This window comes from Schistocerca gregaria, chromosome 5, assembly GCF_023897955.1.
Source record: "Schistocerca gregaria isolate iqSchGreg1 chromosome 5, iqSchGreg1.2, whole genome shotgun sequence".
Taxonomy (NCBI): Eukaryota; Metazoa; Arthropoda; class Insecta; order Orthoptera; family Acrididae; genus Schistocerca; species Schistocerca gregaria.
Genome location: NC_064924.1, coordinates 477,607,380 through 477,633,820, shown reverse-complemented (window position 1 = coordinate 477,633,820; position 26,441 = coordinate 477,607,380). Strand labels below are relative to the sequence as shown.

General features: G+C 42.2%; 1 protein-coding gene across 1 annotated transcript in view; it reads left to right on the top strand.

Moving 5' to 3' along the window:
* The first annotated feature begins 1,109 nt into the window (after nucleotides 1–1,109).
* The window catches only part of LOC126272276 (armadillo repeat-containing protein gudu), a 106,397-nt gene continuing 81,065 nt past the window's right edge, over nucleotides 1,110–26,441 (top strand). Inside the window, exons 1-3 of the mRNA XM_049975028.1 lie at nucleotides 1,110–1,257; nucleotides 7,534–7,765; nucleotides 19,347–19,493. Of these exons, the coding sequence (XP_049830985.1) occupies nucleotides 1,253–1,257; nucleotides 7,534–7,765; nucleotides 19,347–19,493 (384 nt within the window). The 5' untranslated portion in view covers nucleotides 1,110–1,252. The remainder of the gene's footprint in view (nucleotides 1,258–7,533; nucleotides 7,766–19,346; nucleotides 19,494–26,441) is intronic.

The following is a 26,441-nucleotide window of genomic DNA, read 5'->3' as shown; positions in this document are numbered from 1 at the left end:
GTAAAGTTCTCTCAGCAATGTAGTGCATTTTTTTTTCCATTTCCAAACAAAGAAATTGCCGGTCGGAGTGGCCGTGCGGTTCCAGGCGCTACAGTCTGGAGCCTAGCGACCGCTACTGTAGCATGCCTCGGGCATGGATGTGTGATGTCCTTAGGTTAGTTAGGTTTAAGTAGTTCTAAGTTCTAGGGGAACGATGACCACAGATGGTAAGTCCCATAGTGCTCAGAGCCATTTGAAGCATTTGAACCAAACAAAGAAAAACAGTATTTTAACACAAAGTTGTTTGAAGCATATCTGATAGCTGATTCTTACACAAATTGCGTCGCTCACACAAGGCAATGATAGTTCGTCTATCTACACTAAGTACATCCTTGATATAAGAACTGAACTAAGACGGCAACATATAATACGAAATGCAGTTCACAATCCTCCTGCGATATGCTTTCGTACTCTTTCAAGCTATCTTTTTGTCAGGGTGTGCAACTGTTAAAACCTTTAGCTTCGACATCGTTAATAGTGAATGGCGGGTTATGGAACACTTGTACCGGGATCTGGATTCTGCGGATTATTGCGTTTCACGTTGTAGCTGCCTGCTTAAACTTGATTTTTATTGTAATTTTATTTACGATATATTACGTATTATTTGATTAGACGATACAATTTTTATGTGAATCAGGCAAGAAATTTAAATGCAGATGTGGCTGCAGATGTATTGCCAGTAATTCATGTCATTTGAAACATAATTTGTCAAGCTTATGACTGGTAAATGGCATCTTCGATAATTAATCTCGCTGCGGACTCTTAAAGTCTTAAGCGTTGGAGACACTGGCCAAAAGTTAGATCGATAGAGTGGTAGCAAATTCTGCAAGGCGTCCGTAAGTTTGCTCTTTGTAGATGCTGTTTCCTGCCTTAGCAATCTGATAGCTTGAACCCTGCTTTGAGACTTAAGAATGCAGACATAAATCACGCTTCCTCCTGTGCGTGATGTAACTCTTCCATCACTAGTCGTAAAGCCTTCGAGTCGAAGCAGTTTTTTTTTTTTTTCTCTTTCCCTGCTCCGCTGCATTCGTCACGTTATGCACGTCTGGTGCGGTTTGTTTGATCGATAGTCCGCTGGAGACAGGCATAATGCACGATAGAGCTCAGATCTAAGCTACACAGCACGAGAAACTAGTCAACGATTCCCCAAGCAGCTGTTCGGAAACCGCGGATTCACCGCTTGTGAGCACACAGCCGTCGCCACGTATCAGCCATGCGGTAAGTGCGTTGAGAATTCGTTACCATGGTGATGTCAACTCGCGAGGCTGTTGCTTCTCAGATTACGCCCACTTCTGCGGCACATCGCTTCCAAGTATCAGCACAGCTTTACAATCCTTCGAATACACGCAGAGCTAATTCTGGTTTGACACATTTTGATTTTATACTCCTGTCACCATACTGAAGTCTATTTAAATATTAGAAGGGTTATGTACGACTTCGTACTTTTCTAGCTCTAAAATGCCCTTGAAGGTCATATTTAAATTGTTATTTCACTAAACATATTACGAACAATAGTTTGTAAAAGCCTGAGAATACAAAACACTATTTCATGTTCAACTGCACTCTATCACCACTTTCGTAATTTCTTATTTCCACTAACGAGTTTCGAAGCGTTATTTCTTCGTCTACAGATAAAGACGTTTTTCATTTCACACGTGATATGCGTTATAACTTTTAGTTGACACTACATTCCAATTTTCTGCTAGCTTAACTGTAAACCGTGACCTGAAACGAATTAAAAGTGTCCAGTTTAGAAACATTCGAACTAGTTTATCATAGAAAATTAATAATTTTTCTTTCATCTTACCCGTAAACTGGGAGGATCTTGTATGAGCCTAATTATGTGAGTGAAAGAGATTCACGGAGAGGTGGATTTTTTTGTTTGTCATTCTATTTGTCCGTTTCCGGTCTGTTTCAGTGCGTTATAAAAAGTACATAATTGTTTGTCAAAATAGATTTTTCATCTTCATTTCATACCCACTCCTACACTTCCACATACGGATATACTCTTCTTCTATAAATTAATCTTATGTCCCTTCTTTTATTTTTTATTTTTTTCATAATTCCCGCAACTGTTTCAGTATGTCATAGTAATTAGATAGACGTCCACTCATGATTGCAGAAAGCTGTCTAGTGTTTCACATAAATTCGTCTTGTAGCCATTGTTTACATGTTACATTTATTCATCTAGCTCATAAAGTAATTAAAATTCATTAGTCTTTTTTATGCTTGGGTTCAGAGCCACGTTCTGTTACTTTACAAGAAGTCATTTCCCTACAGCATCAGTTAATTTTTTAGATCAGTGGTTACCGAGCTAATTCCCTCCCCCCCCCCCCCCCCCCCCCCACCTCCCACACCCCTTCCGTCTTAGACATTATCAAGCACTATCATACAAAAAAATCATTATATGCTTTAATTTATCATGCTCAATATTATCGACCACTAACACATAAAAATACATAATATGCTTCCATTTGTTGTGCTGACGTATGGAAGCTTATAAAAATGTTTTGTGTGAAGTTGCTTGATATGCGCGAAGGGGTGAAATTTGATAATAACCAATGAAATGAAGTGGTTATTTCGAATGAATAAAAAAAAAGTCTTAGGTGGGAAGGTGACCTCTTTTCAAGTGACTTAGGTTCATTGCGTGTCTTACCGAGTTGCTGATCCGTTCCGTTTGTGCGTCTGGCTTGTGACTGACGTAAGCTGTTATACAGGCATCGAATTTTACCTTAGGTTCTAGTATTTTACCCCAGATGCCACAACAAAAATTTACACTCGTCCTTCTACATGTACACGGTGATTCTGTGAAAACGACGAACTTTAAACAAGTGAAACAGATGATCTGCTGGACATTTTGAGTCAACTTAGATCAGGAGCGCGCATCCTTCTCAGGCATATATGATACGAAACAAAAATTGGCCACCACTGGAATTCATTTGTGACATGTGTAACACTGGCGTGTACATGTTATTTGTATTCGCTTACTACTAGTTTGCTAATAATCTGTGATATGTCACTACGTTTCCCATGAATGGTTTGAGGGAATGTGGTTTGCTATTTCCTTTCTGCGACTAGAAACTGAACCGTCACATATGTGACTACGTAATATGGATTACTGTGATGAATGCTTGTACGGTGCAATGTCGTGCTTGTGTTTTACGGTGACTATGGAAACGAAGTAAAGAGAGTGAGAGATGATGTCAGCGCACAAGCTACTACTCTCGAGTGGCAACAGTGACTGGTTGAGTTTAATATCCAAATCGGACTGACATATCACTGCAAGCAGGGTTTCATTCCATCAGAAAAGCGCGACATTTTTTGCATATTAAACTAGCACAAGGCGCAGAATTTGGTGACCAGTAATTTGTGCAGCTGCAGTAGCGTAAGTCAACAAGCTCGTATTCGAATGTGGGTGAGTATCCCTTGGTTATCTATTTTACTGTTTTACAGTTTTGTGTTAGCCATTCGGTTTTCTGATTGTACAACAGAAAGCAACCAGTAGAAAATGCCTGTTTTGACAACTAGTAAAACAAACACACAACATTTTCTTCTAATCACGACGTATTGGCCCTAGCTTCATGGACGCCCTAATCACGCCGATGTCCTTCTCGGTCCTTTGTAACACACACGCTAGATCCAAAATTTACTTTTTACTATGATAAACTACACGTGCTGTGCCAGATTGTAGATACCTTAACTATATGTTTTCAGTGCATCATTTGTTTTTGACTCTGCATGTTCGTAGCAGGTGGAAGCATCTGCTCACAGAAAGCTGTCTATCGCAGTGTGAGCCTGTCGTCAAGAAAAAAGGTAATTTCTAATTTTTTTATAGTGATTTTGGACTGGAATGAGTTTGGAACGTGAATAATGTGGTAACATATGCTACATTATCTAATTTCATTACAACAACAAAGCGATATATATATATATATATATATATATATATATATATATATATATATATATATATATATATCGCGCCTAGAACCGCGAGACCACCGAAGCCGGCGTTCAGAATGCCCTCCGACGTCTACCGACAACGCCCGGGTCAGGAACATCAACAAACCTGTGGGTGCCAATCGAAGACTGACTGTCCGAGAGATTGCAGAAGAATGTAGCATAATCTTGGATCATGTCAGATTGGCGGTCAATGCACTTTTGGGTCAAAATAAGATAAAAATACTAGATATAAAAAAAACTGAGGCGATTAACCAAAACTGAAGAACATGTTCAAGGTGAATATTATTTAAGTTAGAAAATAACTGAAATTTGTGCAGTACTCTAAAAACTCAATGTTAAACACATAAAAACAATGACAAGAGTGCCACTGAAATGCGAAAGTATAGGTCGTTGTCGAATGTAGTTCCAGTGAGTTGCAGTGTTAACTCGATATCGATTTAACACTGGAACTATATTGGTTTGGTTGAAGTAGCTCTAAGACTAGGGGACTAATGACCTCAGAGTTAAGTCCCATAGTGAATAGAACCATTTGAACCAATTTTGAAGAAAATGTGGGAAGGAAACGGCCTGAAACGTGGCGAGACAATTTATGGATTTTGAACCACGATAACGCACTCACCAATGCGAACTTTTCTTTAATTCCAAAGTTGAAGAAGCCGTTGAAAGGGCGAAGATTTGCAACGATAGACGAGATAAAAGAAAATTCGCAGACGGTACTGCGCACGATCCAGCAAGAGGCGTAACAAGACTGCTTCCGGAAGTGGAAACAGCATTGGGAGCGGTGTATGAATTGTGGAGGATAGTATTTCGAAGGAGACCATGCATAATAAGCAAAAGGTAAGCGTAGAAAAATTTTGTGGACAAGGTTCCGGAATTTTCTGAACAGACCTCGTATATCACGATAAATTCATGGCGAATTTCTGTGCACTCCCCGATTTCGTTCGATGTCTGCTGTAATGCTGTTCTGTAAGGACACCACACACCGGAGTGGTACTCCAGAAGGAAGATTATAACGTGTAACGCCCCGTCCACAATGTGATCACGATAAGTTGATGTCACACTCTTTCACCAGCTCAGTAAAAGTTGCAGCAGCATCGATCCCATTCAAATGCAAGAAACGAATTACCACACAATAGGTGCTGGGACACCTTATTTTGGCTCATTAGCGACATGCTACAGTACAGTGGTGCAGTGTTTTAATGTGTACCTGGACTGCAGACATGTACCTGCAAAGAAAGGAAGAATGAAAAGGAAACCGTGAGACAATCATTGAAGACCACGCGACAGTTAGCTGACCATAGTGCCATCCTCAGTCATTCATCATCGAGTGCGATTTAGAGAGGCATCAGGTTAGCACACCACACTCCTGGTCGTTGTCGAAATTCCGACCTCGCAGCCGCTCCGCCTGTCAGATAGATCCTCAACGGTCAACAAGAGGCAGAGTGCACCCCATACCAAACCTCAAAATGGTTCAAATGTCTCTGAGCACTAAGGGACTTAACATCTGAGGTCATCAGTCCCCTAGAAGTTAGAACTACATAAACCTAACTAACCTAAGCACATCACACACATCCATGCCCGAGGTAGGATTCGAACCTGCGACGGTAACGGTCGCGCGGTTCCAGATTGAAGCGCCTAGAACCGCTCGGCCACTCCGGCCGGCATTCCAAACCTCCCACCAAGGAAAAATCCCTGGCTGTACCGGGAACTGAAACTGGGTTCCCACCGTATGAGAGTCTGCTACGCTACGGAGGTGGACACTTGCAAACAAACAAAAAATTAATTAAGTGACTATTTTTTCGAAAGATTAACATAAAACTTTATGAATAACCATCAAATAATGCACGATGCGTGTGGTGTGCATAGAGTCTTGGACTTTGGGGTATAAGGCATCCTGTGTGGTCTCAACAGGGATTTAGGGAGCTCCACTATGATGTGTGTTGTGTGGCGATAACAAAGACTTTCATATATGTGAACTCGCCTATAGCGCTAGGATTGGACTTCACGAGCTACCCTATAAAATTGCTACACCACGAAGAGGACGTGCTATAGACGCGAAATTTAACCGACAATAGGAAGATGATGTGATATGCAAATGATTAGCTTTTCAGAGCATTCACACAAGGTTGGCGCCAGTGGCGACACCTACAACGTGCTGATATGAGGAAAGTATCCAACCGATTTCTCATACACAAACAGTAGTTGACCGGCGTTGCCTGGTGAAACGTTGTTGTGATGCCTCGGTGTAAGGAGGAGAAATGCGTACCATCACGTTTCAAACTTTGATTAAGGTCGGATTGTAGCCTATCGCGATTGTGGTTTATCGTATCGCGACAATGCCGCTCGCGTTGGTCGAATCCAATGACTGTTAGCAGAATATGGAATCGGTGGGTTCAGGAGGGTAACACGGAACGCCGTGCTGGGTCCCAACGGCCTCGTATCACAAGCAGTGGAGATGACAGGAACCTTATCCGCATGGCTGTAACGGATCTTGCAGCCACTTCTCGACAGATGGGGACGTTTGGAAGACAACAACCATCTGCAGGAACAGTTCGACGACGTTAGCAGCAGCATGGACTATCAGCTTGGAGACCATGGCTGCAGTTACCCTTGACGCTGCATCACAGACAGGAGCGCCTGCGATGGTGTACTCAACGACGAACCTGGGTGCGCGAATGGCAAAACGTCATTTTTTCGGATCAATCCAGGATCTGTTTACAGCATCATGCTGGTCGCATCCGTGTTTGGAGACATCGCGGTGAACGCACATTGGAAGCGTGTATTCGTCATCGCCATACTGGCGTATCACCCGGCTTGAAGGTATGGGGTGCCGTGGGTTACACGTCTCGCTCACCTTTTGTTCGCATTGACGGCACTTTGAACAGTGGACGTTACATTTCCGATGTGTAACGATCCGTGGCTCTACCCTTTATTCGATTCCTGCGAAACTCTGCATTTCAGCGGGATAATGCACGACCGCATGTTGCAGGTTCTGTACGGGCCTTTCTGGATACAGAAAATATTCGACTGCTGCTCTGGCCAGCACATTCTCCAGATCTCTCACCAACTGAAAACGTCTGGTCAATGGTGTCCGAGCAACTGGCTCGTCACAATACGCCAGTCACTACTCTCGATGAACTACGGTATCGTGTTAAAGCTGCATCGGCAGCTGTACCTGTACACGCCATCCAAGCTCTGTTTGACTCAACGCCCAGGCGTATGAAGGCCGTTCTGGGCATTGATTTCTCAGGATCTAGGCACCAAAATTGCGTGAAAATATAATCACATGTCAGTTCCAGTATAATGTATTTGTCCAATGAATACCCGCTTATCATCTGCATTTCTCCTTGGTGTAGCAATTTTAATGGTCAGCAGTGTACATGCTGTGGGGTGTGTACCTGTAAAGCACATGATCCGTTGTGTGTAGGGAACTGGACTTTGGGGATTCACGTGTAGGATGTGCTGTGTGGTGTGCGCAGCGAGTCGCTCTGGAGGGGCTCTCCTGTGAAGCACTGTGCGTGTTGTTGGCAGGGACCTGGACTTCGGGGACTCCCCAGTCCCACAAATGGCGGAGCGGGGCGCCGCAGCGGGCGGCGGCGGCCCCCGGGTGGTGCTCGTCACCGACCTGGACGACGGCAGCGACTCCTCCTCCTCGGACTCCTCGGAGGAGGAGGAGGACGAGTCGCGCTTCCAGGAGGCCGCCCGCAGCTCGGACCTCTCCTCCGAGTTCTGGCACATCCAGAAGCTCGTCAAGTACATGAAGGCCAGTACTCGTCTGCACGACGTGCCTTCACACTTACCCATTCCTTGCACGGTTTAGTCTCTGGAATCACTGTAACATTTCCCGGTTCTGTAGTTTGGATGTGTATCGCTTTTTCTGAAGTAGCTGTTCCTTTCGAGGCTGTCTGTCAGAGCAGCTTTCAAGCACGCTTCAATAAGTAGCTTTCTTAGGAGCAAAGACGCCTTCTTCAGTAACAAATCATGTATTTTTCAACAATTCCCTAATAATCTTTCAACACAATCCCCTATACACTTTTCCAAACACCCTCACCAGTTTTTTCAGTCCCTTCAAGTTAACAATTTGCGACCTTTAAAATAGAGTCTCTCAACGCTGAACGCCTCATTTAAGCAGATTCTTTTTTTCCAGAAGGCCAGTTCTACATCTACATCCATACTCCGCAAGCCACCTGACGGTGTGTGGCGGAGGGTACCCTGAGTACCTCTATCTGTTCTCCCTTCTGTAGTTCCTCATCTCTGGAACCGGAAAAATTTTAACAGATCAAACTCAGACAAATAAGAGAGTGCAACAGCAACTCAAGTACTAGATTCAAATAACCAGTGACGCGATGCGGAAAAAAAATTTTAACAGAACAAACTCAGACCAATAAGGGAGTGCAACAGCAACTGAAGGACTAGATTCAAATAACCAGTGACACGATGCAGCTAAACTCAGTCCAGGGAAAAGCTAGTTTCACTCGAAGCCTACTGAGAAGTGGCTTCAAAACAACGTCAATTGGCAGTGACAGCTCCAAATGAATTTGCTAGCTTGTTTAATCTCTGGAATCACTGTAATATTTCTCGGTTCTGTAGTTTGGATCTTTATCGCATTTTCTGAAGTAACGGTTCCTTTCGAGGCCGTCTGTCATACCAGCTTTCAAGGACGTTTCAGTAATTAGCTTTCTTAGGAACAAAGACGTCTTCTTCAGTAACAAATTATGTATTTTTCAACAATCCCCTAATAACTTCCAACATAATCCGCTTTAAGCTTATACATTTTTACCCAACTTCCTCGCCAGTTTTTTCAGTCCCTTCAAGGTAGCAGTTAGCGAGCTCTGAAATGGTCTCTCTCGACACTGATCACCTCATCTAAGCACAATTTTTTACCAGAAGGCCAGTTCCTCAAATTTGAAACAGGAAATAATTTTAACAGAGTAAACTCAGGCAAATAAGGGAGTGCAAAAGCAACTCAAGCACTAGATTCAAATAACCAGTGACGCGAAGCCGCTGAACTCTCTCCAGGGAAAGCTAGTTTCACTCGAAGCCTACAAGGAAGTGACTTCAAATAGATGTCGATTGGCGGTGACAGCTCCAGATGAATTTGCTAGCATGTTGTCGTGGTGAAACATTTTTTTCCTCTTTGATAAAGGGAAACATATTACCTTTAATTTCCTGCCAAAAAGGTCCAATATGTCACTATAGTAATATCGAGTAATCGTTTTTGTAGTCTAAGAAGCTACATGGCACAAATTTGTTCGACCATCAACGAAAATTAGAATCATCTTGGGGTTGAAGCTCTTTTTTCCGTGTTTGCTTTAACAATAAGTATGTTTTTGGATAGGGTCCGCCTTCATCAAAACACAATTTTGTTTTTTTTAACCCAGACATGTTTCACTGCAGTTGCAGTATCTTCAGTGGGCTTTTATTTTTCATCTGTTAAAGATAAACAATATTGTTTACTGTTTGTATACATGCAACTATTAGTTTTTAAATCGTAATTACAGATATTTGGAGAAACACATAAATTATGAATTCATACCTTTCTACCACATCGTGTGGTTTTCCTGATGTGTTGCGTTTCTACAGTGACCGTTTTGTTCCCCAGTTTGTCATCTGCAACCACTTATACCTTAAAGTAGATAACTGTTTAAGCCAAAATTACGATTTGAAAAATTATTTCTCTGCCTGAAATTATTAAATCTGTGTGTGTGTGTGTGTGTGTGTGTGTGTGTGTGTGTGTGTGTGTGTGTGTGTCTGTGTGTGTATGTGAAAAGGGAGAGAGAGAGAGAGAGAGAGAGAGAGAGAGAGAGAGAGAGAGAGAGATAACTGTTTTAAATTTATTTTTTATTGTGTGTGTGTGGGGGGTGGGGCTGGAGTGGGGGTGGAGGGTGTTTTTACACCTTCAATAGTTCCACTGTTTGCTATGTTTGTTTTTGCAGCTGGTAAACAGTGAAACACTGACAATAAGAGTGGCAGTGTTTGAGAGTGACGAAGATGAAGAAAAAGAAAATGTAACTGAAATATCACACACACACACACACACACACAGGTATGAATTCATAATTTATGTGTTTTTTCAAATATCTGTAATTACGATTTAAAAACTAATAGTTACATGTACACAAACAGTAAAGAACATTGTTTATCTTTACCAGATGGAAAATAAAAGCCCACTGAAGATGCTGCAACTGCAGTGAAATATGTTTGGGTTAAAAAAATAAAATTGTGTTTTGCTAAAGGCGGACCCTATCCAAAAACATACGTAACGAAAATTATGTTGTGGAATTTTCCAACCATCTCTCCAATATTCACACCTGCCTGGTATCCTGGGATATCCTCATAAAAAATAAATGTTAGACCTCGTAGGAACGCACTGAAGCAAACTACTTCGTGTTATTGTTAGTTTGCATTCTATACCGTCACACATTTTCCCACCAATTTTAAAAAACTAAGTCACTGAACGATACTGCTTGTTTTCCGTCTCGGCGAAAACCACACAGCACAACTTACTGAAATATCTGCCAGATCTTAATAAAGCTTTGTCGGGTTGCAGATGGCGGTGTACCATGATAACCTCAACTTTCATTTGCAATGGCATCTGTCGTCAAACACAGGTACTTACTGAGCCGCCCTCATAATGGCCGCCTGCATGAGCCACATGCGGATATTAAACTATGTGATCTAAACCAACACGTACACAAAAAGTCCATATAAAATATTCTTTTCTAATGATGAACTCTTTGCAAACAATAAAGTCATTTGAAACAAATTGAATGTATTAATATTTCTATTGAGTAAGAAATATTGTCCCCTGAGAAGCATTCTCTCCATGTTAATGAATTCAAATGTTATTCAATCTGTTGTTTAAGTTCATATTATAGAAACGTTCAAAACTTCGATAACGTGTAGAAACAATTTTAAACTTCTGAACAACCTTTTAAACTGGAAAATATTAGTTCCTTTACTCAGGATACAGCAGTGGCCCATATTAGAATATCACTTCTGTCCACGTGCGTTTCTACAAATCATTGTAACTTCCGAAACATTTATTTGCGCTTAGCCATAGGCCAACAGATATATTTTGCTGTTTAAACATCCCAAACTACGAGTATAATTGGTGTCACGATACCACCCGTTAAACTACTCAGTCTTTGGCTGCGTGGGTGGGGAGAGGGGGATGGGCAGCTGGCCTCCACTGTTCCTCGCCGGATACGCCCTGGAATCTTCCTACCGCGGCCGACGCGAGCCATGGGGATGGAATGTTCGCTCACACGTTCCACCAACATTTACACCTTCCTAGGGATGTGGGATGTTGGCAAACCGTAGGTGGTCGATAATAATCGACTCCAAAGCGTCGATGATAAATGTATAGAACGGCGTAAAAAGCAACACACAAATATATATTCATCATATTTATTAATCAATAAACACAGGAAAAATTAATATTACATATATCACAAGGATATGTCCAGATAGTATACTGATTTCTTTGCCGATGATATTGTAATTCAGTCAGAGGCAGCAAAGGACTTGGAAGAGCTGTTGAACGGAATGGATAGTGTTTTGAAAGGAGGCTATAAGATGAACATCAACAAAAGCAAAACGAGGATAATGGAATGTAGTCGAATTAAGTCGGGTGATGCTGAGGGAATTAGATTAGGAAATGAGACACGTAAAGTAGTAAAGGAGTTTTGCTATTTGGGGAGCAAAATAACTGATGATGGTAGAAGTAGAGAGGATATAAAATGTAGGCTGGCAAAGGCAAGGAAAGCGTTTCTGAAGAAGAGAGATTTGTTAACTTCGAGTATAGATTTAAGTATCAGGAAGTCATTTCTGAAAGCATTTGTATGGAGTGTAGCCATGTATGGAAGTGAAACATGGACGATAAATAGTGTGGACAAGAAGAGAATAGAATCTTTTGAAATGTGGTGCTACAGAAGAATGCTGAAGATTAGATGGGTAGATCACATAACTAATGAGGAGGTATTGAACAGAATTGGGGAGGAGTTTGTGGCACATCTTGACAAGAAGAAGGGACCGGTTGGTAGGACATGTTCTGAGGCATCAAGGGATCACAAATTTAGCATTGGAGGGCAGCGTGGAGGGTAAAAATAGTAGAGGGAGACCAAGAGGTGAATACACTAAGCAGATTCAGAAGGATGTAGGTTGCAGTAGTTACTGGGAGATGAAGAAGCTTGCACAGGATAGAGTATCATGGAGAGCTGCATCAAACCAATCTCAGGAATGAAGACCACAACAACAACAACTATCTTTCGAAGGAATAAGCAAACTGTAAAATCATTCGATAACTGACGGAACACAACTGTAAAACCTTAAGTGTGGGTATGGTGGTTTTCTTCATACTGTACTTACGTGGATGAAATGTAATCTTACGTATCACAAACGGAAAATGTACTTACATAGCTCGATGCACAGTTTTTAGCAATTAAAAAATGCATTCCAAACATTAGGGACCACACTACTTGGCATCAAGAAAATATTAACTGAATGGGCAATTAAACGCGTCAGTCAACACTTAGCTAAAACAACAGTCAATGTTCCTGCCTCAGTTCGTTCAAAAATATTCCTCCTCGCTTCCCCCATGCCTACGTTTGCCAGGTCGCAAAAGTGTTTCTCTGGCTTTGCTATGAGACATGTTTACAAAGCGATTCGATTCAATGACAACATAATTATTCACAGTGGTAACTAGTAGCCTGGCTTAATCAAGTTTGATTCCATGTGAAGACAGTCAAGCCCGGCGACTGTGTTCATCTGAAGTAGTAAAGGGTATAGCAGTAAATATCATTTATGTTTATTGCTTATCTAGATTTCTGTCACTGTGTGTCCATTTTCAGTGCACTAAATGTAAGTTAAAATATTAAAAACACTTGTATATATACGTAGACCCAACTGGGCTGTTGATGTCAGAGGCTGAGTTCACCTCGTGTGGACTGGACTGCGTGCATGTGCAAGTGTTTTTCATGTTTTAACTTCCATTTATTGCACTAAAGATGGCATCACAGTGACAGAAATCTAGATATGCAATAAACAGCACTCCGACGGATTGCTGTCTCCTTTTTGGTTTTACCTCATACAAAATTTAAATTCACCTCCTCTCCCTCCTCCCTTTTCCTCCCTCCCTTAGGTTGGGAATCACTCCTCTACCTGATGTGCCAGAGGATGAGCACTTATCGATATGACGAAACATGTACTCGATGCACGGTGAAGCTGCTCTTCATTTTAGTGTTAATGTCCATTGGCTACTAAATAACAGATTTCGCGACAGATCAATTCTCCAGACTGAAACGCACTACATCTACATCTACATACATGCTCCGCAATCCACCATACGGTGCGTGGCGGAGGGTACCTCGTACCACAACTAGCATCTTCTCTCCCTGCTCCACACGGAAACAGAACGAGGGAAAAATGACTGCCTATATGCCTCTGTTCTCTTATCTTATCCTTGTAGTCTTTCCGCGAAATGCAAGTTGGCGGATGTAAAATTGTACTATAGTCAGCCTCAAATGCTGGTTCTCTGAATTTCCTCAATAGCGATTCACGAAAAGAACGCCTCCTTTCCTCAAGAGACTCCCACCCGAGTTCCTGAAGCATTTCCGTAACACTCTCGTGATGATCAAACCAACCAGTAACAAATCTAGCAGCCCACCTCTGAATTGCTTCTATGTCCTCCACCAATCCGACCTGATAGGGATCCCAAACGCTCGAACAGTTCTCAAGAATAGGTCGTATTAGTGTTGTATAAGCTATCTCCTTTACAGATGAACCACATCTTCCCAAAATTCTATCTATAAACCGAAGACGACTATCTGCCTTCCCCACAACTGCCAGTACATGCATGTCCCACTTCATTTCGCTCTGCAGTGTTACGCCCAAATATTTAATCGACGTGACTGTATCAAGCGCTACACTACCAATGGAGTAGTCAAACAGGATTCTTTTTCCTATTCATCTGCATTGATTTACATTTATCTATATTTAGAGTTAACTGCCATTCTTTACGCCAATCACAAATCCCGTCCAAGTCATCTTGTGTGCTCCTACAGTCACTCAACGACGACATCTTCCCGTACACCACTGCATCATCAGCAAAAAGCAGCACATTCCTATCCACCCCATCCAAAAGATCATTTATGTAGATAGAAAACAGCAGCGGACCTACCACACTTCCCTTGGGCACTCCAGATGATACCCACACCTCCGATGAACACTCACCATCGAGTACAACGTACTGGGTTCTATTACTTAAGACTTTTACTTGTGGGCTACTCGTAAGCTGTCACGTATCGAAACACGAAAACAAAATGCAGAGCGTTTTGGCTTCTGTATCGTGGAATAGGGCCTTATTTAAGCCCAGGCTACCTAGGATACGGCCTAAGGAACCGCATCACATAAGTTTATTTCAATAGCCTGCTGTAGGCCTTCTTACAATCGTAAGAGACGTAGACGTAGCTACTTTGTATGAGCTTACTCGGCTGAATTTTTCAGTGGACAGCCGATACGATTTAGGTCAGCATTGACCACTCAAACCCCGCGATTCCTTACTTCAAATTCCCATTGGTGGCTGGCCAAACCTGTAGTACTTCACTTCGACTTTTCAAAGTAGAGTTAACGGAATGTTTGCAGTTTGAAGTGAACTCGACTGAGTCAGACACGGATTTTTGTGTCTTAAAGTTGTGAAAAGCTTAATTTTATATCGAGGTGCGGTGGGAAAGTTTGGGAATGTGCCTGACAAGACAACACACTGACTCTTGGCAACAATAGTTGTCACGTGATCACCGTGCACGGTTTAGTGAGGAAAACAAACAAACGCAGTTTTAAAATATTGTTCTGTGCTTGTAAAAATATTTTCGTCGCAACAATTATGGTACTACCAACAGGAAACAAATCCAGAAATTTCTTCAGCGTCGCTATTGCAGCAACTTTCGCCTCCGTAGCTCAGTGCTCAGCGTGTCTGGCTGGTGTGCGGAGGACGCGGATTCGATTCCAAGTAGTGATACGGATATTTGCTTGCTAAGCGGACTGGAACGAGCGCACTCAGCCTCGTGATGCACACTGCGGAGCTACTTGAATGAGAAGTAGCGGCTCCAAGGTCTAAAAAAACGCCAAGGGCGAGGAGACAGTGTGCTGACCCCACGCCCCTACATTTTATTTCTTTAATCACTCTTCTGACTGGTTTGATGCGACCCACCACGAAATCCTCTCCTGTGCAAACCTTTTCATCTCAGAGTAACACTTGTATCCTATGGCTTCAATTATTTGCTGTATGTACTTCAATCTCTGCATTCCTATGCAGTTTTTTCAGTCTACAGCTTCCTCTAATACCATGGAAGTTATTCCCTGATGCCTTAATAGACATCCTTTCATCCTGTCCTTTCTTCTTGTCAGTGTTCCCCACACCTTCCTTTTCTCGCCAGTTCTGCGCAAAACATCCTTGTTCCCTACCTTATCGGTCCACGTACTTTTCAACTCTTTCTGTTGTCTTCTGTTTCGGTTTTCCCACAGTCCATGTTTAACTACCACACAATCCTGTGCTCTAAACATACATCCTCAGAAATTTATACCTTAATTAAGACCCATGTATGATGCTACACTGCCCTTTTTTGCCTGTGCTAGTCTGTCTTATATGCCCTCCTTTCTCCGTCTACCATGCTTTTTTTTCCTTCCTATGTAGCAGTATTCCTTACCTTCATCCACTTTCGTGATCCCCAAGGCTCATATGAAGTTTATCGCTGCTCTAAGTTATACTCCTTCTCATTACTTTCGCTTTCCTTCGATTTATTCTCAGTCCATATTTTGTTCTCTGTATACTGTGCATTTCTTTCAACAGATCCTATAATTCTTGTTAATTTTTGTTCAGGATATCAAAGTCATCAGCGAATCCTATCATCGACATCCTTTCACCCCGAATTTTAATCCATTGCACTCTTTTTTAAATTTCCGTCTTTGCTTCTTCGATGTTTAGATTGAACAATAGGGGCTAAAGACTACATCCCTGTCTTACGTCCTTGTTCATCCGAGCACTCCGCACTTCAGTTTTATTGTTCCTTCTTGGTTCTTAGCCATATTGTATATTACCCGCTTCTCCCTGTAGTTCATCCCAAGTTTCCTCAAAATTTCGGACATCTAGCACCATTGTCGAACACTTTTTCCAGGTCGACAAACGTACGAACGTGTCTTGAAATTTCTTTAGTCTTTCTTTCTATTATCAACGGCAACGTCATAATTTCCTCCCTGGTGTCACTATCTTTCTTAAAGCGACACTGATCGTTCTCTATATTATTCTTGTTACCTACTTGTAGGCATGAGCTGTTAAGCTGACTGTGCGATGATTCTCGCACTTTTCGGTTCTTGCTATTGTCGGAATTGTGTGGATGAAGTTTTTCCGAAAGTCTCACGGTTTATCGCCAGTCTCATAGATTCTACCAACCAGCCTGAATAGTCTTTTGGGGGTCACTTCCCTCAATGATTTTAGAAATTCCAATGCAATGTTATCGATCCCTTTTGGCTTACTTGACCTTACGTCACCCAAAGATCATTTAAATTCTGATACTAATACTGGGTCCCCTATCTGTTCCCTGCCGACCCTGGTTTCTTATTTTATCACGTCATGCCATATCCAAATGACGCCATCGACAGAGGATGATACGGCAGTCGGTCGGTCCCAACTGTAGCCATAACGAGGAGCTTTGCTTTGCTTTGCTTTGCTATTACAGCAATATGGGACGTTGTAAGTAACGCACCGAACTGCTGTCGCAGCGTATATATTATAGTAAGCGAACGAGAACAATGTATTTTTCCGTGCAACCTTTTATTACGGCTAGGAAGAAAAGAAGACGAATCGCCCTAAAAAGATTATTTCAAAGCAGAGGTGTCAAATGAAAATTCCTTCGTTTTCATCAATTCATTGAATCATAAGAGGCATAGCAAAATATTATACAGTCAAATAAAAACCTTAATTGCAGTGTTACAAGTGTTTAATTCCAAAATTGCTCTATAATACTATTGTGTTGAGCTAATTATCACGAAATTTTTCCAGTTGGGGCCCACGCAATAGGTTCAGCCTAGAGGTCTATGAACTCTAAATACGAATCCGCTGCAGAAGGCTGTTCATCTGGGATTCAATGCGACGACGAGTAGGTGAATATATTAATACCAGCAGTGGGCATTTAGAACGTTTCATGCAAGAAACAGTTAATGTGGATCACTGGTACGTTCTGTTCCTCATGGTTAAGGTACTGTTGACTTGAAAGGATTCTGAGATACCTGCACAACGTCCTACACGATTTCGCGAACTTACGAGGCAGATCTGACTGACCCTCATAATCTGGCCCAAAGCTGTTGTTCGTTGAAGCACAGAGCTGCCCCAAAACATAACACAATACAATAGTTCAGTCTCTTCGCGATCCGCCACGTAATACTACAGCTGACTAAACGATAAGATTAGCGTGAACGGGAAGTTACTTCTAGAAAAGTATGAGAATCCTGTAATGATTAAAAACTCTGCACTCCAGATCCTAAGAGATGGGGGGGGGGGGGGGGGGGGGGACAGAACCTCTCTTGCCGGTTCTTGCGGACGCTTATGGGTGTGAGACACTTGTAGCGCTACGGGATAAGTTGAGGGCAGTAGTGTATTCTTTGATTTAACAAAGGCATATTATTGTGTGGACGATGCAACATTTTCAGTTTAGTTTCGTACATTTACTGTCTCATGGGGGCCAAACAGTCAGTGAAGGAGATCATTTGATACTTTTTGTACTGAGAGTATTTGGGAGGCTTTGTCAGAAGTGTAACGTTAAAGAAGTTGTGCAGAAGCTGAATGCTGCTATTTTACTATAAGAATGATCTCCACCGTCTCTGACACAAAACGTGAAAGCTTGTTTATTTTGCTTAGTTTCATTCCATTACCGCCTGTCACCTTATATTTTGGGGCAGCTGTATGATTCCACCAACAACAGTCTTAGGCCGTATTAGGTCGTTCAGTCTGACCTGTCGGCTCGCGAAATTGGTGTAAGGCGTTGTTCACATCGCTATGAATACTTTCAGGTCCGTGTCGGAAGGTTTCTTTGTGTCACAGTCCTATTTTGAACGAGAGTTATTCTCAGCAGTTGAGAAATTTACTCTGTAACGTATTTTTGTTCTTGTACTCTTTTACAATTTTTCTTGTTTTATTAATTTTTTAGTTCTGCAAATAAAGTATTTACACGTTTTCTGACCAAATGTGGCTCGCATTGTTCACGAATCTCACAATACCCTTAAAAAAAGTACATCCAGACTGCTTTCACAACACATTCTTCCTGTTTGGCACAAGAAAATATTGTATTTGGAATCTGGTCCGAAACCTTCCAGGTTAGACTACATTGTCTAAAACTCTGAACTATACCTTAGTCGGGGGGAAGAGAATGCACCACCAGCCAACATGAAAGCCTTTCTTTCCATGAAATGTTCAAAATGCTCCCCGTTGGTACTGATACATGCACCAATCCGTCGTTTCGTTGAATCCCAGATGAATAGCCAGTTTTTACACCTCTAAGCTGAACTAGTACTGTGGGCCCTGCAAAGGCAAATTTTATGGTAATTAGCTTCACAAAATAGTAGTTTATATCATTTTTCGAATAAAAAACCCGTAACACATTATTTAATGTTTTTCATTTGACTGAATAAAATTATCTGATCCAATTTATGGTTTAGTGAATTGAAGAGGTTGAAAAAAAATGAAAGGAATTTTCATTTAACACTTATGCTTTGAAATTCTCCTGGTTAGTGTTTTATGGCGGGCCGCAATAACAGAGAAATAAAAAATTCTTTACTATTACATTGCTGTTACTCGTTTACGGTGATGTGTTTGCTGCCATAGTCCTTCTGTGTATTACGCTACAATGTCCCATATCGCTGTAATAGCAAATCAAAGCAAAGCTCTGCGTTATGTCTCCGATGAGTTAATCGGGTCCGACCGACCGACATGTCATCCTCCGCCAATGACGTCATTCGGATGCAGTATGGAGGGGCCTGAGGTAAGCACACCGCTCTCCCAGGCCGACTGCGGCTATCTATAACCTGGAGCAGCAATTTTTATAAATTCTATGTTTGTTTCCCCCCCCCCCCCCCCCCACCACCACCACCACATCCCACCCCTCCCACTACATGTTCCTTTGGAAAATTGCTGTTGATGCTCATGGTTACATACTAGTTTTCCTTAATTGGGAGTGGAGGACATCGCTTCCAGGTGATTCGTCTTCGTCCTAGAGATGTTCTGTAACTAAAACGAGGGACATACTCTTTGACTTTTACTTGTGCATAATTGAAATTATGTTTTTAATGTGTAGTCAGGAAACCAGACAGCGACGGTTATCGCACTGTGCTGCCTCAAGGACCACGACCTCACCACCGATGCCAACCAGACAGCCATAAGAGACACTGGAGGACTGGAAGTTCTCGTCAACCTCATTGAAACTGACGACTTCAAGTGCAAGGTAACTAGCCTACAATTATATCAAAGGTTAAATTCTGAAATAAAATAGTTTTTCATGACAGCCGGGTATCGATTATTACATTCCACAAAGTATATCTCGCAGCATATTTGTCTGTTCGAGATTTGTACAACCGTCTGTCCAATGTTGATAGAGCAAAAATTGGTTCTATACTCGATGATTTCAGCAGCTTACGATATTGCAGTACCCACGCATGTTGTGCAGTATTCCCTTGGCTCTGAAACTGGTGTGCTTTTGAAATAGCCTTCATCTTGAGGTACAGCTGGAAATGTAAGAGGAGTAGGAAGCCCGAAGAACCTGTGATATTCTGTCTCGGAAGAGACGGCCTGATCAACTGGTCCAAGCTTATCATGCAAGATTTCCTGGTAATTAAAAAAAATCCAGACAATTCGTGTAGGAGTCGTACGCCGAGGGTTCCGTACAAAATTAATTATGTATACAGATAGTTCGTGAAACCTGGTAATCAAGAAGCTCGACGATTTTTCCCTGCTATCGACGTCGATATAGACAAGATAGACGTCTACGTATTTCTGAGAATAATTGGTCTTAATAGGACACACAGATAGTAGGACAACAAATGACAAAAAACAGTTTTTTCGTGTGATGTACAAGGGTCACTCCAAAAGAAATGCACACTATTTTTTTAAAAAATTCATCTTTTATTCTACACGTTTGAAAGTTTTACAGTGTGTAGATACATCCTTTACGAACAATATTTTCATTTGTCCACATAATTTCCATCCCTCTCAACTGCCTTCCGCCATCTTGGAACCAGCGCCTGTATACCCGCACGGTAAAATTCTGGACCAACCTGTTGGAGCGTGCACAAGGGAGTCATCATCTTCAAACCTTGTTCCACGAAGAGAGTCTTTCAGTTTCCCAAAGAGATTATAGTCACATGCAGCCAGGTCTGGACTGTGAGGCGGGTGTTTCAGTGTTGTCCATCCGAGTTTTGTGGTCGCTTCCATGGTTTCTTCACTGACATGTGGTCATCCATTGTCGTGCAATAGAAAACATCCTGCTTTTGCCGATGTGGTCGAACACGACTCAGTCGAGCTTGAAGTTTCTTCAGTGTCGTCACATATGCATCAGAATTTATGGTGGTTCCACTTGGCATGATGTCCACAAGCAAGAGTCCTTCGGAATCGAAAAACACCGTAGCCATAACTTTTCCAGCAGAAGGTGTGGTTTTGAATTTTTTTTTCTTGGGTGAATTTGCATGATGCTACTCCATTGATTGCCTCTTTGTCTCTGGTGAAAAATGATGGAGCCATGTTTCATCACCTGTCACAGTTCTTCCAAGAAATTCATCTCCACCATTCTCGTACTGTTCCAAAAGTTCTCTGCATACCGTTTTTCTTGTTTCTTTGCGAGCCACTGTCAAAATCCTGGAAACCCACATGGCACAAAACTTTTTTAACGCCAACAGTTTCAGTATTCTGCAAACACTTCCTTCCCCTATCCCAATGTAGCGTGACAATTCGTTCACTGTGAAGCGCCTGTCAACAGTCACCAATTCGTTAACTCTCTGCACATTGTCTGGAGTGCGTGCAGTACGAGGCCTGCCACTGCGAGGACAATCCTCAATAGTGCCGTGCCCGCTTTCATCACGTAATCTGCTCGTCCACCGACTAACTGCACTGCGATCGACAGCAGCATTTCCATACACCTTTTCAACCGCTTGTGTATGTTTCGCACTGACTTGTTTTCACAGCACAGGAATTCTATGACAGCTCGTTGCTTCTGACTAATATTAAGTGCAGCAGCCATCTTGAAGACATACTGTGATGGCGCCACTCACGGGAACAGGTTGAACTAGGTTTGAATACAAGCGGGAAGGATGTACCTACAGACTAAAACTTTCACATATGCAGAATTAAAACTGTATTTTTACAAAAATAGTGTGCATTTCTTTTAGAGGTGAGCGATCAGCATGGTGTAAGACCCTGTGGGGTGCCCAGGTTTGATTCCCAGCTGAGTCAGATTATCTCCTGTTAGGCACAGGGTGTTGTGTCGTCTTTATCACCATTTAATATTCATCGACATGCAAGTCGCCAAAGTGGTGTCAACCAAAATGATTTGCAACAGGCAGCCGCAGTTGGTGCCATTTCGGCTGTGCTCAAAATTATCCAAGTGATCTGAATTTTTTTCTCTATATTACAAAGTATTTATGTAAAAATAATATAAAGAACGTAGCTTCCAGTAATTCCACGTCTAAAATACATCACACACACATACACATACACCTCACACGCACATACATACATACACACATATGCGCACACCCGCGTGGTACAATGTTTATGCCATGGACCTAGAGGTTAGCAGCACTTGAGAATGGCCGACCGCTGTGGCCGAGAGATTCTGGGCGCTTCAGTCCCGAACCGCGCTGCTGCTACGGTCGCAGGTTTGAATCCTGACTCGGGCTTGGATGTGTGTTATGTCCTTAGTTTAGTTAGGTTTAAGTAGTCCTAAGTTCTAGGGGGCTGGTGACAGATGTTAAATTCCATAGTGCTCAGAATCATTTGAACTTACGAATGTCCAATGTTGGTCCCTGTACCGTAATTGGTATAAGAGACAACGGACTCTCAAATGAAATGTTTTCCACATCTAAATTGTTCTGTGATGCTTGTCTAGTGTCAGATTTTTAATTCAATGTCCAAAATGTAGGCAAGAGTACGTCAGCAACACAGTGTTTCTGCCAGTGTTAATTCCACATCTTGTCAAAAGAGTACATTAACAAAACACACACACATACACAATGTTTACGTCAGATGCTACAATGTTACCTCCATATCTAAAATACTTGAGGGATGTTGGTAGTTCGACCTGGGAATGTGTTACTGTGATTCACAGAATTGTCACTTTACCAATTACAAATGATTTAGGCCCATTTGAAGTTACGCATAAGACAACTTTTGAAGGAGGTTGCAACATTTGGTGACCGAAACTAAGGCGCCAAGGCTATCTAAAACTGTATTTTCAATAATTAAATACTAAACAATATCAAAAATCGAATTATAATCCTCCAAAATTTGAAAAAATGTAATCACACAACTTAGTCACGGACAACGGAAATGACCAAGCACAATTGTTATAGGTGGGAAGAAACAGTTTTGCTGAGATATTAATTATTGTGATACGTCACTTAATCGCATATTTTCCTAATACACAACGGAACATCACTATATGAAATGTTTACATACAACACAAAAAATGGCTCTGTGCACTATGGGACTCTACTTCTGTGGTCATTAGTCCCCTAGAACTTAGAACTAGTTAAACCTAACTAACCTAAGGACGTCACACACATCCATGCCCGAGGCAGGATTCGAACCTGGGACCGTAGTGGTCTCGCGGTTCCAGACTGCAGCGCCTAGAACTGCACGGCCACCGCGGCCGGCCATACAACACAACCTGGCCAAAGACAGTCATGGGCCAAGACAAATGTGAAACTTCGATATCTCGAGAATATAATCTTTGAATAGAAGTTAAGAGTTTACTGCCCTGTTGACAATGAGGTCACTAGATATGGAGAAGTAGCTCAGATTAGGGAAGGATGAGCAAGGAATGTGGCCGTCCCCTGGGAAAGCAACCATCCTGGCAGTTACCTTAAGCGGTTTAGGGGAATCATGGAAAACCTAAATCTGAAAGGCCAGATGGGGATTTGTACTGTTGTCCTCACAAATATGAGACCAGTGTCCTACCCCACTTAACTGGTGTATGGTAAAGTGAGGAATTACTGAAAAACTTATAAAAACGTCACGCGACGTCAATTTGCTCTGTGAATCAGCAGTAGCATAGACTCAGAGGACTCAGAGACTCAGATCGAACTGCCAACGTACCTTACGTATTTTAGACATGGAGATACCATTATAACACTTAACACAGACTTTGTATGTGCGGGTATGTGTGTATGTGTGTGTGTGTGTGTGTGTGTGTGTGTGTGTGTGTTTTGCTGACGTATTTTAGATCTGAAAATACTGCAAGTCACACCCTTTGGATAATTTTTGGATAAATAATTTTGAACATGGTGCAAAAAATTCCGATAGTTCAGACACTTTTAAGAAAAGCCAAAATGGGCCACTGTGGCTGTACTTCAATTGCTCATTCCATTTGAATGCCTGCTGAAATACTATGCTGTCACTGGTTGTATCATTTTAATGGTCACCACCGTTCAAGAAAACGAGTTGTGGCTTCTTGAGGTACTGAAGGTGTGGCTTGTCACATTAAGATGACGTCACTGATAAGGATTGCGTGCCTTGTGATGTCATGGGTACTATACTTATAAAGTTTGTAGCCCAATAACACTTTTCTAGATCATGTAAGTAAAAAGTGGACTGAAATTGCCATTGATATACTAGTATTATGGGGTAAAACTAAGTGAAGTGTACTAGCTTTTTTTTTATTTTAAAAGTTTCAAACTGCATATTTTGGATCTTTTCAAATGTTGTTGATAAAGAATTGTCTATGAACCACTAACTTAGGGTCACGAGTATTTTATTCAAGGATTTTCTAAAACTATACTTGATTTTCTATTTATTGCAATGTTTGTATCATCTGCAAACAAAACAAACTTGGCACCTGGTAATGTTATTGATCAAAGAGGAATCATTGACACAGGGCCTTTGCGAGAAAATTAAGAACTATAAGACGTAACCTTGTGGAACACCAAATGTAATTAGTTCCTGTACGATGATGCCTGAAAGCTTAATTCAGGGCTCTTTCTATTGACTCACTACGTACCCTGTTAGAAAGATACCATTCCAATCATTTTGCAGCATTTCCTGTTACACCGTAATATTCTGATTTTCTTAGAAACATGCAGGCCGGCTTGTGTGACCGAGCGGTTCTAGGCGTATCAGTCCGGAACGGCACTGCTGCTACGGTTGCAGGTTCGAATCCTGCCTTGGGCAAGGATGTATGTGATGTCCTTAGCTTAGTTAGGTTTATGTAGTTCTAAGTTTAGGGGACCTATGACCTCAGATGTTAAATCTCATAGTTCTTAGAGCCATTTGAACTTTTTTCATCATCTTCTTCTTCTTACAGGAGCACGATTGAATCCTGAGGTACACCTCTTCGTCTGAAGTAGATCGAGGCCCACTAATGTGTTTCTTCAGGGCTTCCGAAATATGGAAGTCGCATGCAGAGAGGTCGAGACTGCATGAACGGTGTGTGAGGATTTTCCAGCGAAACATCTGAACGTAATCCAAACGCCCAGGAATGTCGACGGACAGTATCATTCTGTTTCAAGATAATGGCCACCCATATGCTGCCAAGATTGTTTCAAGGAAGCCGCAGAAGTTTCGCTGGAGGCCCTCACACATCCTCCATACAGTCCCAGTCTCTACCAAAGCGATTCCCATATTTTTGTATCCCTGAAGTGAGACTTTCTGACCGTCGATTTGCTTCCGACGAATAGGTGCACGCCTGGGTTCAATCACGATTCCTCTGTCAACTGCAAACTTTTTTTTTCCATGCAGGCATTGAGCGTCATGTCACACAGTGTTATAAATATACGAGGCCTGTCTAAAAAGTATCCGACCTTTGGCCAGAAAATCCCCTTCAAAGTAGGCCCCCTGTTCTTGCACACACTTAGCCCACCGATCCTTCCACTGATAGAAACACCTCTGGAAGTCTTCTTTTGGAATGGTGTTCAGCTCCGTCGTTGCGTTCCGCATTATCTCTTCTCTACTCTCAAAACGAGATCCTTTCAGTGCCGTCTCTAATCGTGGAAACAACCAGAAGTCGCAAGGAGCCATGTTTGGAAAGTAGGGAGGTGGCGAACGACTGTAATTTGTTTGGTCAAGAAATTTTGGATCAAGTGGTATGAATGTGTGGGGGCGTTGTCGTAATGCAGTTGCCAGTTTTTCGCCGTCCACATGTCTGGTCTGTTGCACCGAACTGCGTCACGGAGTCGCCGGAGAACGTCTTGATAGTACTCCTTTCTGTTTGTCCTTTTGGTGCGTATTCGTGATGCACAATTCCAGGACATCAAAGAAGACAGCATCACCTTGATTTGGAATCGCACCTGCCGCACTTTCTTCGGCCTTGGAGACTCGGGATGCTTCCATTGCGACGACTGTCTTTTTGTTTCTGGGTCGTACCCTTACACCACGACTCATCCCCAGTTTTCACGGCGTTGAGAAACCCGGGATCAGTTTTGGTAGTGTCCAAACGTCCCTGTGCAACGTCAAACCGGAGGTCTTTTTGTTCCGGCGACAACAACTTGGGCACGAATTTCGCAGCCACTCGGTGCATGTTCAAATCATCATTCAAAATTGGATGTGAAGAATCTTTACTCACTCCAACCTCTTGGGAAATCTCCCGCACGGTCAAACTACGATCTGCCATCACCAAATTTTGCACAAACAGCTGCACTCCCAGCAGTTTGTGGCCTGCCAGAACGCTGGTCACTCTCCGCTGATGTGCAGTCATTTTTGAATCGGTTGAACCACTCCTTAATTTGTGTTACAGCCATCGCATCTTTTACAAACACCTGCTGAATCTTACGAATTGTTTCGCTTTGAGAATCGCGAAGCTTTTGATTAAATTTGATGCAGTATCTTTGCTCAACACGTTCAGTCATCTTGAGGGAAGTGGTAAAGCGACGAACACGTTTTGTAGAACCTCACTCAGCGACCGACAGGCAGCGACTGACGCGCTGGAAAGCGGGGACAAAATTCACAGATGCGCATAAAGGTCTCTCTTTTCCTTTACCGTGTACAGTGGCGCCGTGCTATCGTCTCTATTTTGCGAGGGAAAACCAAAGGTCGGAAACTTCTTAGAGAGGCCTCGTATTCACAGTTATGGCAGTTATTTTTGAAGTAATAAACAGTTCAATTACTTTTTCGCATCTGTCTTGTTTTTAGTTAACTGCACCTCATTCCTTCTCACTGTATGCGCGAGGACCCTTCTTAAATATCTGAA